Source organism: Cebus imitator, unplaced genomic scaffold (genome assembly GCF_001604975.1).
Source record: "Cebus imitator isolate Cc_AM_T3 unplaced genomic scaffold, Cebus_imitator-1.0 Scaffold32, whole genome shotgun sequence".
Lineage (NCBI taxonomy): Eukaryota > Metazoa > Chordata > Mammalia > Primates > Cebidae > Cebus > Cebus imitator.
The window spans coordinates 8,632,792-8,645,747 of NW_016107347.1; the positions used below are offsets into that span (position 1 = coordinate 8,632,792).

The 12,956-nt window shown below is 37.3% G+C and overlaps 1 protein-coding gene across 7 annotated transcripts in view; it reads left to right on the forward strand.

Moving 5' to 3' along the window:
* COL12A1 (collagen type XII alpha 1 chain) overlaps nucleotides 1-12,956 on the forward strand; it is a 122,403-nt gene that overhangs the window by 95,403 nt on the left and 14,044 nt on the right. For all 7 annotated transcript variants that reach the window (XM_017524336.2, XM_017524333.2, XM_017524337.2 and 4 more), the window contains 7 exons: nucleotides 2,318-2,467; nucleotides 5,127-5,204; nucleotides 6,311-6,397; nucleotides 7,865-7,918; nucleotides 8,994-9,089; nucleotides 9,631-9,684; nucleotides 10,034-10,087. In XM_017524336.2, the coding sequence (XP_017379825.1) occupies nucleotides 2,318-2,467; nucleotides 5,127-5,204; nucleotides 6,311-6,397; nucleotides 7,865-7,918; nucleotides 8,994-9,089; nucleotides 9,631-9,684; nucleotides 10,034-10,087 (573 nt within the window). The remainder of the gene's footprint in view (nucleotides 1-2,317; nucleotides 2,468-5,126; nucleotides 5,205-6,310; nucleotides 6,398-7,864; nucleotides 7,919-8,993; nucleotides 9,090-9,630; nucleotides 9,685-10,033; nucleotides 10,088-12,956) is intronic.

Genomic DNA, 12,956 nt, shown 5'->3' on the forward strand with positions numbered 1-12,956 from the left:
CCCTAGAAGAAAATCTAGGCAAAACCATTCAGGACGTAGGTGTAGGCAAGGACTTCATGACCAAAACACCAAAAGCATTGGCAACAAAAGCCAAAATAGACAAATGGGACCTAATCTCCTCCTTTTCTTAGCCCCATTCTTTCTTTTTAAACAGCTTTATTGAGATTCCATATAGAAAAATTGTATATACTTAAGGTGTATAATGAGGTGTTCTGATATACATATACATTGTGAAATGATCTCCACAATCAAGTTAATTAACGTATTACCTCTACAGTTACCATTGTGTGTGTGTGTGTGTGTGTGTGTGTGTGTTGGACCAGTTTAATCTAAGAGCTAGCATCTTGTAAATTACAAGTATAAAGTAATACCCCACCCATTCCTTCAGCCCACTCTTATTTATCCCATCCATTTATGTACCACCTTCACTATCAGCTGTTCACATTTTTTACTGAGCTAAGGATTCAAGCACTCTTCTTTCACTTTCCATCTACTTCCTGAATTGAAGTTTTTCAAACTTGGGGTGAGAATGAACAATATTTCAAGAGCAGGAAATTAGTGACAGTGACAGGGAGAGGGGTCTTTGGGGAGAGGGGATTAACTAAAATAGTTTAAGGAATGACAGACAGTATTGCTTCTTGGAGTTTCTCTTGAAAAGCTTTTTGTTGTGTCTTCCTTCTATTGTTAAAAGATGACGTGGATTTATGTAAGACATTTATAATAAGAAAGAGAACTAGAATGTCAGAGTCTGGGAAGGGAGATGAATGACAAGAAGGTCCCTATTTTTTTCTACTGGTCTGGGACCAACAACACATCGTTTAGGAAATAGATACGTTACCCTACATACTTGGCACAGTGATCTATAGATGAAGAGCCCAATCTGAAATGTAATTATGCATGTATTTAAAATGCAGTAAAACACACTGAATAAATTATAGCAAAATGTATTTATAGATGGTGTTTTTCTATGGTTAGAATTCAATGACAAGTGTTCCTGGAATAATTTTGTCATGAATTAAAACAGTTTTGAAATAATTTTTCTGGATACTATGGTTTTTCACAGGTTTGTCCATGTTTGCTTCTGTGGTTGTCCATATATGAGCCAAAAAGTTTTAGTTCTTATTAGATAATAAGTATCCTAGTATGGTGTTCTTCTTGAACTCAATATTAGTTGATTGTCCTGGGGACATTTAAACTTTATTTTTAGTAAGCTATGTATTATTTTTATATAAAAGCAATATGTAATTTATATTTATCACAGATGCAGTAAACTTATAAACATAAGTTAGTGGTGATTCCATGTGGGAAAAATACTTAGCTTAAAAAATACTTTAGAAATTATTCTTAAACTTATTGACTGTGAGCATTTAAGGGAATTTCTGTTCCTTTTAATTTGCTGACAAACTCTTCAAAGTCATCATCAAGGGCCTACTTGAATATTTGTGTGTGTGATAAGTAGAAACTCTGAACATAGCTATAAAGTCAAGGATTACCTAGGACCATTCTTTTCATTGTTGAAATACAAACATTTTATTAATTATCTATACTAACAGAGTTGTTAACATTCTGTGTGTCTTTAGTAGCTAAGAAAAAATAAATCAATATGAACTTCTTTCCTTAAAAGGAATTTGAATCCTGAATTCTATTTATTTCCAGAGTTGAATGTGCTAGTTCTTTACTGTATGAGATCTCTCTCTCTCTCTCTCTCTGTCTCTCTCTCTCTCTCCCCCTCCATATGTATACATATATATGGTATGCAGATTATTTCTGCCTGAGATTGGGGAACAACAAACTGAAAGTTGAATTCAGCAAAATTAGTGGAAGACATCTGAAGTTCCTTTGTAGAGATTATAATAATATATACATGATTTATTAACCTCTATTTGGATAGCTTTTTATAGTATACAAAGTCATTTTACCTGCTACATCCTCTCTGGTCATCTCAGTAAGAGCAGACAGTAGGAAAATAAGAAATTACGCATGTGTATGTGCATGTAGGTTAAATGGCTTGTCTCATTTCATATTATTAGCAAATGATATCATTGACATTGCCAACTGTTCTTGTATTTTCAGTGCAAGACTCTTGATTTAGGATGAGAATAGTTTAAAAAACTTTAAAACAATGTGCTAAACAAACCTTTGGAGGTTAATTAGCAGTATGACTAATTTAGTCATTGCTGCCAGTCACCTTCAAACAAACAAAGAAAAAATAAAAATATTAAAATTTAAAAAAAACTTTAAAAAATCTGAATTGAACTATGCAGAGTCAGCTAATTTTTTAGTGTAGAAATTTTATAATGGAAATTTATCTTTTTAGGTTCATATTGTAGTGACTTCAAAAAGTGTTAAGATTTACGTTGACTGCTATGAAACTGTAGAAAAAGACATCCAGGAAGCTGGAAACATAACAACTGATGGTTATGAAATTCTTGGAAAACTCCTTAAAGGGGAAAGAAAATCAGCTGCAGTGAGTAACGCATTTTTATTTTTTCTTGGTACCTTGTGTTAAGATTGAAATGGCATTTTCTAAACAAGTCAGTGAGTTTTTTTTATTCTATTTTTTCTCAGTGAGTTTTAAATTGTCAAATTTCTTGGTCAAATCAAAACACTGGAAGAAGTACATTGAGAAAATATGTTACGTACCGAACATAATAACATACTTTACCTACTAGAAGCAAAATAAGATGTCAAGGCACCAGGGAACACCATGTAGTCATCTTGAAATAGGATCAAATTGGAGAACACCACACAAATAGTTTCCAGCACACCCAGTGAAAGAGAATTTAGTTCCTATTTTGTTCTTCAGTGATAATTGTTAATACAGATTTGTGCAATCAGAATATTAAGCATTTGGGGACACTAATTGTGACCCTCACCAGAGCCTGCACTTGTTTGCAGAGGAGCTATTTGGCTGCCTGTCACGGAAGGATTAGTGGAGTAGGGCAGCCAGCTGACCCCATTACTCACAACTTTCACCATCTCAGGTTTGAGGCAGGAATGTGCCAACCCCATTTACAATGCTATCTAGTAGGGAAAATTTAAATCTAAAGTTGTCATCATACCATGCTAATTAAGTTCACATTAAATGCCAATCAAAGCCAGGCACCATTGCTCATGCCTGTAATTCCAGCATTTTCAGAGCTCAAGGAAGGAGGATCACTTAAGGCCATGAGTTCAAGATTAGCCTAGGCAACGTATTGAGACCCTGTCTCTATAGAAAAGAAGGAAGAAAAAAATCAGCTGGGTGTGGTAGCATGTGCCTATATTCCTAGCTACTTGAGAGGCTGAGGTGGGAAGATTGATAGATCCCAGGAATTTGCAGCTGCAGAGAGCTATGATGGCATCACTGCACTCTAGCCCTGATGACCAACCGAGACCCTGTCTCAATAAATAAATGTACGTATGTATGTCAATCAATAGACCTATTGCTCTAAAAGCAAAGCTAACCTGTTTGGCTTCTATTATTATTTTAAAAATGACTTTATTTACTTAATTTAGCTTTCATCCATGGACAGGATTTTCTTCTAAATTCAAAAGGGAAATTTTTATTCTACACCATAGAAACAATTAATTCCAATGTAATATCATTTTGGTTGAAATTCAAACCTTCTGTTGAATATTGAATCTGATATTTAAGTATAAAATTACATCAGGGCTTGGCATGGTGGCTCACGTCTGTAATCCCAGCACTTTGGAAGACTGAGGCAGGCAGAACATGAGGTCAGGAGTTCAAGACCAGACTGGCCAACATGGTGAAACACTGTCTCTACTAAAAAATACAAAAATTAGCTGGGCATGGTGGCTCGTGCCTGTAATCCCAGCTACTTGGGAGGCTGAGGTATGAGAATTGCTTGAACTGTGACCTGGGAGGCGGAGGTTGCAGTGAGCCGAGATCACGCCTCTGCACTCCAGCCTGGGCTACAGAGGGAGACTCCATCTCAAAAAAAAAAAAAAAAAAAAAAAAAAAAAAAAAATTACATCAGGTTTTTAAAAGAATAACATTTTCTAAACAACTTTTTACGTTTTATCAAAAGAGATTTATTCTTAAACTGTAGAAAGATATAAGGTATATGCTGTCTTGAAATAGTTGAGGATATCAGAAAAGTTATTGGTCAACTCCTTGGTAATAATTTCTAAAAAGAAGAGTATCAGTTGTAGAATAAGTGAAGAATTGTTTCTTTAATTTGCTTTAATGTTACCTTTCTATAAGGGTGGGCTCTTAAAGCTTGATTTAGGCTGGGCATGGTGGCTCATGCCTGTAATCCCAAGCACTTTGGGAGGCCGAGGCAGGTGAATCATTTGAGGTCAGGAGTTTGAGACCAGCTTGGCCAACATGGTGAGAACCCATCTCTACTAAAAATACAAAAATTAGCTGGGTGTGGTGGTGAGTGCCTGTAATCCCAGCTAACTGAGGCACGAGAATCTCTTGAACCCAGGAGGCAGAGGTTGCAGTGAGCCAAGATTGTGCCACTGCACTCTAGCCTGGGCAACAGTGAGACTCCATCTCAAAACAAAATAAAACCAAAACCAAACTTGATTTAAATGTGTGTAGGCCTCAAATTCATTTAATTATAGAAATTGATATTCTCTTAAAAAATAAAACAAGGCTGGGCACCTTGGCTCATGCCTGGCCAACACAGTGAAACCCCATCTCTATTAAAAAATACAAAATAATTACCTGGGCATGGCGGCACTCGCCTGTAGTCCTGGCTACTCAGGAGGTTGAGGCATGAAAAGCGTTTGAACCTGGGAGGCCGATGTTGCAGTGAGCTGAGATCCCACCACTGTACTCCAGTCTGGGCAACAGAACAGGACTCTGTCTCAAAAAAAAAAAAAAAAAAGCACACAACAAACAAATGAAATAAAAGTCACTCACACATTGCATTTCAGCCAAAGAAGCAAATGAGGAGTGGGAATCTCATATCCACATTTCACTTTTCTATCTCTTTCTCGTAGGTATGTTTTTTATGTTCTTTCCTGATGGAGTAAGGATGGTGTTGCTCTCAATGGCTTGTACCCTTGAAAGAGTCTGTGTGAGAAGCTGGCAGTGGTTAAAGTGTGGAAATGTCAGTATAAAATGTTTTTTCATGCATCTTTAGCTGATGTTGCTTGTTGGTTGTTTGCAGTTCCAAATCCAGAGTTTTGACATTGTCTGCAGCCCAGTGTGGACCAGTAGAGACAGATGCTGTGATATTCCCTCTAGGGTAAGTAAAACAAAATTGAATCCTGTCATGGCTTTAACGGTCCCCTAGGAATAAACCCTTGTGCTTGGGAGAGGAAGAAGCACTCCACAGGTGCATTTCCAGGATGGAGCTGAAAGACACGCAACATGTGGGTGCTCGCCAGCTGCTACAGAGAAGGCCAGTGCCTGTGTGATCCCTCCCTCACAAGCTAGGAATGCACAGACTGTGTCTGGAAATTCTCCCTAACAGAAAAGTCCTGCTAAGTTAATGTGTTTGATAAGCCCACTTACTATAAAGCCCTCTTATTGCTTGTAAAATACCGGTATTTTACAGAACAAACCGGCACCTTTCTGGATAACTAAGGTTTCTAAAATGGTAGAAATCACCATAGTATTTCTATTTGAGATGATGGCTTTTCTTTAATAGTGTCTGTGTAGGGGGTAATGGTTACAAAGTTGAATGTAGGTGACAGATTTGAAGCTTTTGGCAAGCAAAGACTCACATGCATCCACAGGAAGAGTGTGTATTATGTATTCAGCAAAAATTTATTGAGCGCCTATTATAAGCTAGGCAGCAATCTGTGTGCTTGTGGTAAGCCAGTAAAAAGTGAGTATTCCAGAGAAAGGCAGTGGGAGAGAAATAATTAACAATGAAATGTATACTATGTTATTGAGTGAAAGTCCTAGGATGCAAAACAAATCAGGGCAAAGGTAGAAGCAGCCCTCAGTGATAAGGGGAGATTTAAGCAGAGACCTGAATGCAGTGAGGGGCAAAACAATATGGATAATGGAGGAAAAATAAAGAATTTTGGATTTTTTTCTGAATGGGAATTGATATTTGAGAGATACACAACAGGTCTCTAAGACCATATTAGAGGAAATTGGATTAAATTACCAGTGGTCTCAGTGGTCTTGTAAACATTTATAAGTGAGGTTTTCTAACATAATGCATAAAATAAAGACATGAAAGAGCACAGCAAGTTTCAACTTAAGACTATTCATAATGATAATTAAAATTATTTCTTTAAGTTGGGAAACAGACTTCTTTATGCATGTAAGTGGGGGTGGGGATGGGAAGTCTTTTTTTTCCTCTAAATTTAAAGGTAAATATTCTTTGCAAAATTTCAGAGGGATGAGGCAAAATGCCCTGCTTTTCCAAATTCTTGTACCTGTACACTGGACAGCATTGGACCTCCAGGACCTCCAGGCCCTGCGGTAAGGAAACTGAGAAAGTTACTCTGGTTTTTCCTTTGAAATCTTTAGAGTGATCATCTATTTGCCAGCATGGAGTCAATAATGCTTCAATTCATCCAGGTTTTCTAGGATAGAGTAAGCTAAATTGCAGACCATGTTTTTCTTATGTTTAGACATCTGAAATTGAGTAAATTGGGAAGAATGTTTGATTCTGGCATTTGACATATTTCTTCCGCTATGCAAGAATGATAATATTGGCTAGGCTTCAGAAGCTTTTCTCTTAAAGATATGAACCTGGATTTCCATCTGTAATTACATGACTGAAAATTCCTTATGTCTCCTGAAAGCTTCTTACGTGTTTGATATAAAGCCATAGTTGAGAGGCTGACCCAAGAACAACTTGTTGAGAACCTAGAACACGTGCACCTTATGTAGCAGACATATTGTGAGAATAACATATAGAGAGGATAATTTACATATGTGATGATATTATAAACTCTGGGTTTGGAATAACTTGAGTGAGAAGACATGACCAGATTTATTCATTGGTTGGGAGGGAAGACCAAGAAAGTACACGGGAAAACATGAAGATTGCAGTGATAGAGTTCACTGATCAATGCGAAACCCCTTGACTTAGTCAATCTGGTATCTGATCTGGGCCAGTTTTGAGGATAGCTCTAATCTTTGTTGGCTTCTTTAAAGAAAATATGTAGTTAACGTAGGAAGAGTTCAGGGATTCACAGAACACCAAAATTTACTATTCTTGGGTCATAGCAAATAATGTCAACTGATTTTAGGTTAATTACAAACACGCTCCTCATATAAAGAATCAAAATGTCACTGAAATTACCATTCTTTATTTTTCTAGTAATAGTGATTTATATTTATAATCATGAAATTATATCCTGGATGTGACTTAGATGTTTTTGAGATGTTGAGATTTCTTTCCCCTGTAGGTGTGAGGTAACATTCTTGGATGCCACTATCATATTTATTTCCTCTTCATTCAATTGTTTCTGAATTCCTGTTAAGTATATATTCTAACATTCTGAGAGATTTAAAATATTCTTCTTTTTGCCCATCATTTTCCCTGAGGAATGTAGTTCACATAAATCCAAAGCTAATTTTTCTCTTTATTGTATACAAGTAGTAAACATTACAAAGCAAACATTATACTACTTGTATACAATAAATTTTTCTTTTTATTGTATACAAGTAGTATAATGTTTGCTTTTCCCTGTAAACCTCTGATTTTCAAGTGAAAATTTGAAATTTGAAATATAATTTAAAAAATAAGACACTCAGAATATACAAAGTTTTGAAATTCTCTTTCCTCACATATTTGTATGACATGAAATATTTGCTTCAATATTTTGCAAGCAGCTGTATTGATTGTCTGGACATTGTACTTTTTCCCAAAGCACTTTTTATATACAACTTCTTCCCACTTTCCTATGTTCACACTAACATGTGCTCTATGTATTTTAGGGAGGGCCTGGTGCTAAAGGTCCCAGAGGTGAAAGAGGTATCAGTGGGGCAATTGTAAGTATATTTTAGAGTGCATTTAAATTTTCATCTATATGTTGAAGTCTGGTCGTTCAAATTTCCACAGAGGGGTTATGTGATCTTGAGCGAGTCAGCTCAGGTTTAGTGTGCCTCAGGTAATATAATTATCTCTGTCTTATGTCTGATGTCATAATGATGGATTAGACTACCCAGAGGAAGAAATGCATAGGATGCATGTTATAGCTGTAACAATTACACATGGGGAAGGTGGAGAAGATCTTTAAGGGCTTGGCTGGAACATGGGGAAGCAGAGGGGGTACCCCCATCCCACAGGAGCAGAGACCTGCTAGAGAGCTGGAGCCTGTTGGGAGCACTTCTGCTGCTCCTTTTTTCACCAGTCTCAGAAAAAAACACTGAGTGACTGCATATGTGCTCACAAGGGGTCATCTGCGCCTTCTGCCAGCTCCACACTGGCTTTCTGTAAGACAACTCAAGCTTCTCAGGGGACTATTTTATGAAGATAATGTGTAGTTTTTGGTCATAATATAATTAATGATAAAATAACCCCATTAGGAAAGGGTGAGATTGGGATGCTAACCCAGGCCTGTCTGATGCCAAGGCTGTGCCTTTTTCGTCTAGACAGATTGCAAAAGAGCTCCAGCATAGGGCACCTCATCCATGAGCATCTGTTCTTTCCCTGCTTAATTTACATATACTTTAGTTCCAGAAATAAGCCCAAATCTAAGAGAAATGAGGACTTAAAATAGCTTAAAATAAATAAAATCTAGTGAATCTTGAGCTTTTAACCTCATATAAATCTATGAAAATAAATATATGTGTATTATATGCAATGTATTTTATTTAAAAACATCTATTTCTTATAGGACTTTTACGGAAATTTAAGTACTCTTGTGAATTTATTGCACTTTTCAATAGTAAAGGGAAGAAACAAAATACATTAATAAATGCATTCATACATGTAGATTTTTAAAATATTTGCAAATATTATATGATTGATATCTTAGGGTTATGATGACAATTGTCTGACTAAATGTCAGCACTGAAAAGGCATTACATTACTTTGTGGTTGTCTCTCTTTTGTGTATTTTAGGGGCCCCCTGGTCCTCGTGGAGACATAGGTCCTCCAGGCCCCCAGGGTCCTCCAGGCCCTCAGGGACCCAATGGACTCTCTATTCCGGGAGAGCAAGTAAGCACAAAGGCTTTCTGTATTAAATGAGAATGGTGGATAAACATTGAGTTTAAAGAACCTTTTCTACATGTTGCCAAATTAAATGTTTTTTCAGATAATTCAGTGAGGTTAGTCACTGAGATAGCATTCCATGATGACTGTTATTTCAGATATGTAAATAGAATATGTAATAATATAAAACTTTGTAGAAAAAATTACTGCTACTTATTTGACTTTATTAAAAATTTTCTTATAAGTAATACAGATATCACATGTTAAACTATATTCTTTTAAGGTAGGTATAATGTCCCATAATTATATAAAATTATCCCACAGCATCGTAAGTGGAAATTATAACACAGCATTTGTAGTTTAAAAAGTGAGGATTAATCCAAAAAAGGTTTATTCATCTCCTTTCAAAAAATACCCTTCTGTGCTCATTCTGAACCCTTACACTGGATTTATGAAGTGATGAAGATTTCATAAGTGACTCATGTCCTCCTTTTTCACTTAATCTCTGTGAAACGCCTGAGAACTGTTTTCCCATTGCTCACTCTAGGGTCGCCAAGGGATGAAAGGTGATGCTGGAGAGCCAGGACTTCCAGGCCGAACAGTGAGTTGGTCTCGAAGTTGCCTTTTCTCCCCCGTGCCATGTGTTATTTGAAAATTTCCCTTTGTAGTGCCTCAAAAGGTGAGCCCAGGTTAAGTATCAAAGCAGAAGCCTGGATATGTGTTTTACCTTGTTTCTGTTTCCTGTCCTGGTCTTATCCTTCAAGTTGGTGCTGTTCAATTCAGGTATTGACTGAGCATCTACTGTATGCTTGGCAATGTGCTTGGCTCTGTTCTCCTGTTTCTTTCAGAGTCTCTGGAATAAAAAAAAATTTTTTTGGAAAATAACGAGGATTCCCTTCCACACAGGAAGTATGTTGTAGTGTTTCACTGGTTTGTTTCTTTCTATGCAGGGAACCCCAGGGTTACCTGGCCCACCAGGACCAATGGGACCTCCAGGAGATAGAGTAAGTTTTCTTCAGCAGGCTATAATGATGTAGGAAATGATGTCACATGGTTGCCTATTAATTAAGAACCCTTCAAAATCCAGTTTTCAAGGCTGGTAATGAAAAGTTCGTGTATCTTGTGGAATGCTGCAAAGCTAATGTCAGTGGGCCATCCAACAGCAGATCAATCTCAAGGTCTTTGAAACAGAATGCTGGGACTCTAGGGGAGTCTTTGAAATTTTACCTTTCAAAAAATTTCTTACTGTATCATATTCATAAAAAGAAGTCTAGAAAAAGAATTTTAGCTGATTAAAAAGAGATTCAATAATCTCAGAAAATTGTTTTAAATCTTAAAATGAAAATCTTAGTTATGAGGCAGCTGTTCTGTAACCATGAGGATAGCCTTGACTCCCATGTCACTTTCTACAAACTCAAGGCATCCTGTCTACATTTTTAGAACTCAAATACCACTTCTAGGCATGGTGAACATGACCTCTAGGCTCTGTTCATCAACAATACGAAACATTTGGTTCCACAGGAAACCACAGATACTTTAATAAAAAGAACCCAGAAATTTTTAAGAGTTTCTTAAAGCAAAGGAACTAAGGACTTCAGCGTCTTATGGTTCCAATAATAGCCTGAGAGTAGTCTGTGTTTTGATTAATCAATCAAGTTAAAACATACGACTAGCAGCAGGATCTGAGGAAGCCAGTGCTATATAACAGCTGTCACTAAACATAGGTCTATAACCTTAATACCTCCAAGATACCATGGGCACAGAGGCAGGCAATTTAGAGGGAGCAAAGATTTGCCCTAAGATAATACAAAATGGTAGGTGATACGCCAGTGAACTTTATTTCCTCCCATGCCCTCTTTTGAATTTGGGGGAGAGATAAGAGAAAGGTCAAAGAGAAAACCATATTTTCTGGGATATGGGATGCAGAGGTGGTTCTGACATATCCATTCTTTTGATTCCTGAGATTGGCACTTGGATTTTTTTTTTTTTGAATTCTTATTTTACAATAAAGGACAACAGTGACAGTACAAGCGTGACAAGTCAGTCTTCTTTATTAGAAAACAAACCCCAGAATATTGCAGTTGAGAAGCGGTGATGGACTGACTGACTTGCTGCTGCTATGACTGAAGCCTTGTGCCCAACACATCCACACCAATGTGGGCTTCATGCAGACACACGGCGAGTCCCTAGCACTCTTCCCAGCAGCACTCTATTTCTGGACTGGCGCTCAGGCAGCCATCACCATCAGGCAGTGCCACTGCATCCCTGAAAAGTAAGGGACTGGGAGGGACTGTGCTCTTCCATTCTCAAACTCTATTCTGTGTCCAGCTTTGCAGTGAGGCTACCCTGGGATGAAGCCAAGGGAACTTTTCAGGAAGATGTTTTCCTTTTTCCCTCACAGCCTGTGTACCTACCTACTGCTTAGTAAACTACCACTAATGCAAAAAGGAGGGTGCATAGCTGGTGGGACATCAACAATTTTAGAGAGACTTTGAGTATGGGGATCTCAGCTGAAACAAAACAAAACTTGAACTCATTAGTGGAAGTGAAGAGGAGGAAGCACGAGAGATCAAGGCTAAGAATTGTGGTGAGGAATGAGGACTTGTTAGCAGGATCAAGTGGGGAGAAACAAGATACAGAGATCGTCTTCAGCACAGATGATTTCCAAAATGAGTCAAAGTGCTGGGGGCTATCAGAAAGTAGAAAAAGAACTACATATACAGGTATCTGTACATGTGTATCTATGAAAACGGTCAACGGTCTTCTCAGCCACCCTCATATCGGTAGAAGTGGAAATTACTGCTGCGGCTTTGCAGCAAAAAGTGAGGAATAAAATAAAATTGTGGCACGAAGCTCTGCAGATGGCATAGTGAGTAGCCTTTTTGAGTACTTCACAGTAAATCTTCTTCACCTCAACTTAGGAATATGTTTCCTCTAAAAGGAAATGGCTGATCCTCCTTTAGTCAGTTCTTAGACTGACTAAAGGAGGATTAATTATTTAGAAATATGATACTTACCTTTAGAAAATGAAAAAGAGCATCCTATATAGTAGTTGGAGAAACTTGGATGGAAGAAATTTTATTCAAATGGTCCAAGCAATATTTTAGGGAATTGTTTTCTTAAGTGGCCCTCAGAAGTGATGCTGATGTTATATCGGTTAGGCTTAGGATCTGTTTTTTGTTAATCAGGCCTAGATCTTCCAGAAAACAGTCTGAACTCTTATTCCTAAAACTTTCTGAAAAGAGGTTTTTTTTGGGGGGAGGAGTGGAACATTTCCAACAAATTTTAAATAAATAATTTAAACTTTGTCTATTGTAAAGTCAATGTACTAATAAAAAGTGTGGATACTTAATTCAGGAAGAGATCCAAATGGTCAACTTTTGTGAGAATCCAAGAATATGGATGAAATAACTTTTGTTCTCTGCAGAAAATGAGACAAAAATCTCTGACAGGGGAGTGCAACAACTCTAAAAAATGACCTGACTCAGAAACCCTCGGCTGGATTTCAGAGATCTGCTGTTGAGAATGAATACTAACTGGGCAGCAGGATGACTCATTCCAGGCAGAGGTCATTTGGCACTGTACAGAGAGAGAAAAAATAAAATAAAATATAAATGTGGGTGCACGAGCCAGAGATCAAGCCTGTGGGGAGATGTGCTCTGTTCCTGCCCAGGGAACTGACGCTGAGGCAGCTTTGGCCTTTGGGTGTGATGAAAAGAGACAGACCACTACAAAAATTAACTGTTTATTATCAGGATTGAGGATTCCCTCTCTTTTGAGTGGAGGGCAATTAAGACAGCTTTGCCTCTGTTTTTTTTTTTTTTTTTTTTTTTTTTTTTTTTTTTTTTTTTTTTTTTTTTTTTTTTTTTTTTT